This window comes from Toxorhynchites rutilus, chromosome 1, assembly GCF_029784135.1.
Source record: "Toxorhynchites rutilus septentrionalis strain SRP chromosome 1, ASM2978413v1, whole genome shotgun sequence".
Taxonomy (NCBI): Eukaryota; Metazoa; Arthropoda; class Insecta; order Diptera; family Culicidae; genus Toxorhynchites; species Toxorhynchites rutilus.
The window spans coordinates 118,018,532-118,021,032 of NC_073744.1; the positions used below are offsets into that span (position 1 = coordinate 118,018,532).

At 39.7% G+C, this 2,501-nt stretch overlaps 1 protein-coding gene across 1 annotated transcript; it reads left to right on the forward strand.

Moving 5' to 3' along the window:
- The first annotated feature begins 1,708 nt into the window (after nucleotides 1–1,708).
- Nucleotides 1,709–2,179, forward strand: LOC129774391 (regulator of nonsense transcripts 2-like). The gene has a single exon (XM_055778127.1). The coding sequence runs from the start codon at nucleotides 1,735–1,737 to the stop codon at nucleotides 2,017–2,019; it is 285 nt and encodes a 94-aa protein (XP_055634102.1). The 5' UTR covers nucleotides 1,709–1,734; the 3' UTR covers nucleotides 2,020–2,179.
- Nucleotides 2,180–2,501: the final 322 nt, after the last annotated feature.

Here is a 2,501-nt window from a genome sequence, read left to right on the forward strand (position 1 = left end):
TAACCGAATTTTTCCCTGTTTTTTTCTCTTGTATTTGACTCCGAATTACAGAACATATACCATTATGTGCCCTAATTCCGTTCATTCAAGACAATATATAATGATCGAATACTCTAAAATTTACTGCGCCTATAACGAGCAACTTATCGGCGATCAACGAAGGGGAAATTTGGTTAATTCCAAAAATTCTATATGGGGTAAGCATCTTCAGCCGAGGTAGCGAAAAACCGCTTAAAACGATCGAACCGGTATATAAAAGGCAATAAAGATAGCCACCGGTGCCTTTGTTACAAGTCCTACTTTCTCTGTTATGGCAGAGTGTAGGCAGCTACCATTCGATCGAATCGTTACGAAGATTGTAACCGATAGAGGTATCCGTTACCATTCAATTCCTGACCGCGATCATGATGTCCCATTTATATCTCGGGCAAAGGACCGATCCAAAGAACACACGAATCAGGATCTTCCCGATATACGAGGGTCGTTCAAGAATAAGTTTCAGTGCCTCAGAAATCGCGGAAGAATAAAGTTAGAACAAAAAAACAAGCTGATTTTCGTAATCTACGTTTTATCTTCTATTTCTCTACATAATCGCCGTAACTTCTTCTTCTTCTTCTTCTTCAATGGCACTAACGTTCCTAGAGGAACTTCGCCGTCTCAACGTAGTATTACTTGCGTCATTTTTATTAGTACTTAGTTGAGATTTCTATGCCAAATAACACGCCTTGAATGCATTCTGAGTGGCAAGCTCTAGAATACGCGTGATCACAGTGCAAGTCGGAGGAAATTTCTTTGACGAAAAATTCCCCCGACTAGAACGGGAATCGAACCCGAACACCCGGCATGTTAGTTATGACGCTAACCACTCGGCCACGGGAGCACATATCGCCGTAACGTTCGAGGCATTTTTCATAGCGTGGCACGAGTTTTACTATTCCGAGCGCGAAGTGGGTAGCGTCCAACTTTTTGCGTCCAACGATGTAACTGCGTCACGAATTTCTTCAGTGTTATCGAATCGTTGACCGCCGAACGTTTGTTTCATCACCGTACTATTGTGATGTTTTGTACCGATTAAGAACCGCGATTAATGATAAAAGGCCAGATTTATTGACGAAAGGAGTGTTCCTCATCCACGATAATGCGCGGCCCCATTCTACTCGCGTAACTCAAGAGCAATTGAAAAAAATCAAATGGACTGTGTTCGAGCATCCTCCTTGCTACCCTGACCTCGCCCCTAGCGACTATCACTTCTTCCCGGTGATGAAACAGGCGTTCAACGATTCGATAACACTGAAGAAATTCGTGACGCAGTTACATCGTACTTCAAAAAGTTGGACGCTACGCACTTCGCGCTCGGAATAGTAAAACTCGTACCACGTTATGAAAAATGCCTCGAACGTTATGGCGATTATTTAGAAAAATAAAACGTAGATTACGAAAATCACCTTGTTTTTTTCATCCTAACTTTATTTTTTATATAAATGGCAACGAAGGAGAAAATGCTATTTTTATCTATAATATATTTCTGTAGTCATTGATTTATTTGACTTATATAATATTTATGTAAATCTTAACTATTTAGACTTGTGTTTAAAATGATAAATAATGACTTCTTGTGTTCTTCTGCATAATTGCTATTAACAGAAGAAAAGAGTAGCAATGGTATTTTTGTGTACATTTTTAAACAGAATGTGATTCTGTCACGAGAAATCAGATTCTGTTCCGTTCGTCCTAATGGTCCGTGGCAAAGGCAAACAACAGCAATACAAATCTTTCGAAGCACCTTCCGATAGCCAGTTGGCGGTTTATCTGAAAGATCAAGAGCAAAAGATGAAAGAGGAGAACGACAACGTGAAGCGATTGACGCTTAACATCACGGAACGTTTGGAAGAGGAGGACTATCAGGAGTCGTTATTGCAGAGTCAGCGATCGCCGGCGATTTATAAGATGAGAATACAGAAACCACCCAAATTTAAGCACCCCAAGGGAGCTCCTGATGTGGATGCAATTTTTCATTGAGCATAGCTCGATGCAATATGAGATGAGATGATCGAAACGTCATATTAAGTTATTGTGTGAAATGAAGCGGAGCAGTTAATAGTATAATGCATAAAATATCAAATTAATGGCAAATGATGTTTTGAATTTATCATTATACACTATGCATCAGTCTTTTTTAACCGAATTTTTCCCTGTTTTTTTTCTCTTGTATTTGACTCCGAATTACAGAACATATACCATTATGTGCCCTAGTTCCGTTCATTCAAGACAATATATAATGATCGAATACTCTAAAATTTACTGCGCCTATAACGAGCAACTTATCGGCGATCAACGAAGGGGAAATTTGGTTAATTCCAAAAATTCTATATGGGGTAAGCATCTTCAGCCGAGGTAGCGAAAAACCGCTTAAAACGATCGAACCGGTATATAAAAGGCAATAAAGATAGCCACCGGTGCCTTTGTTACAAGTCCTACTCTCTCTGTTATGGCAGAGTGTA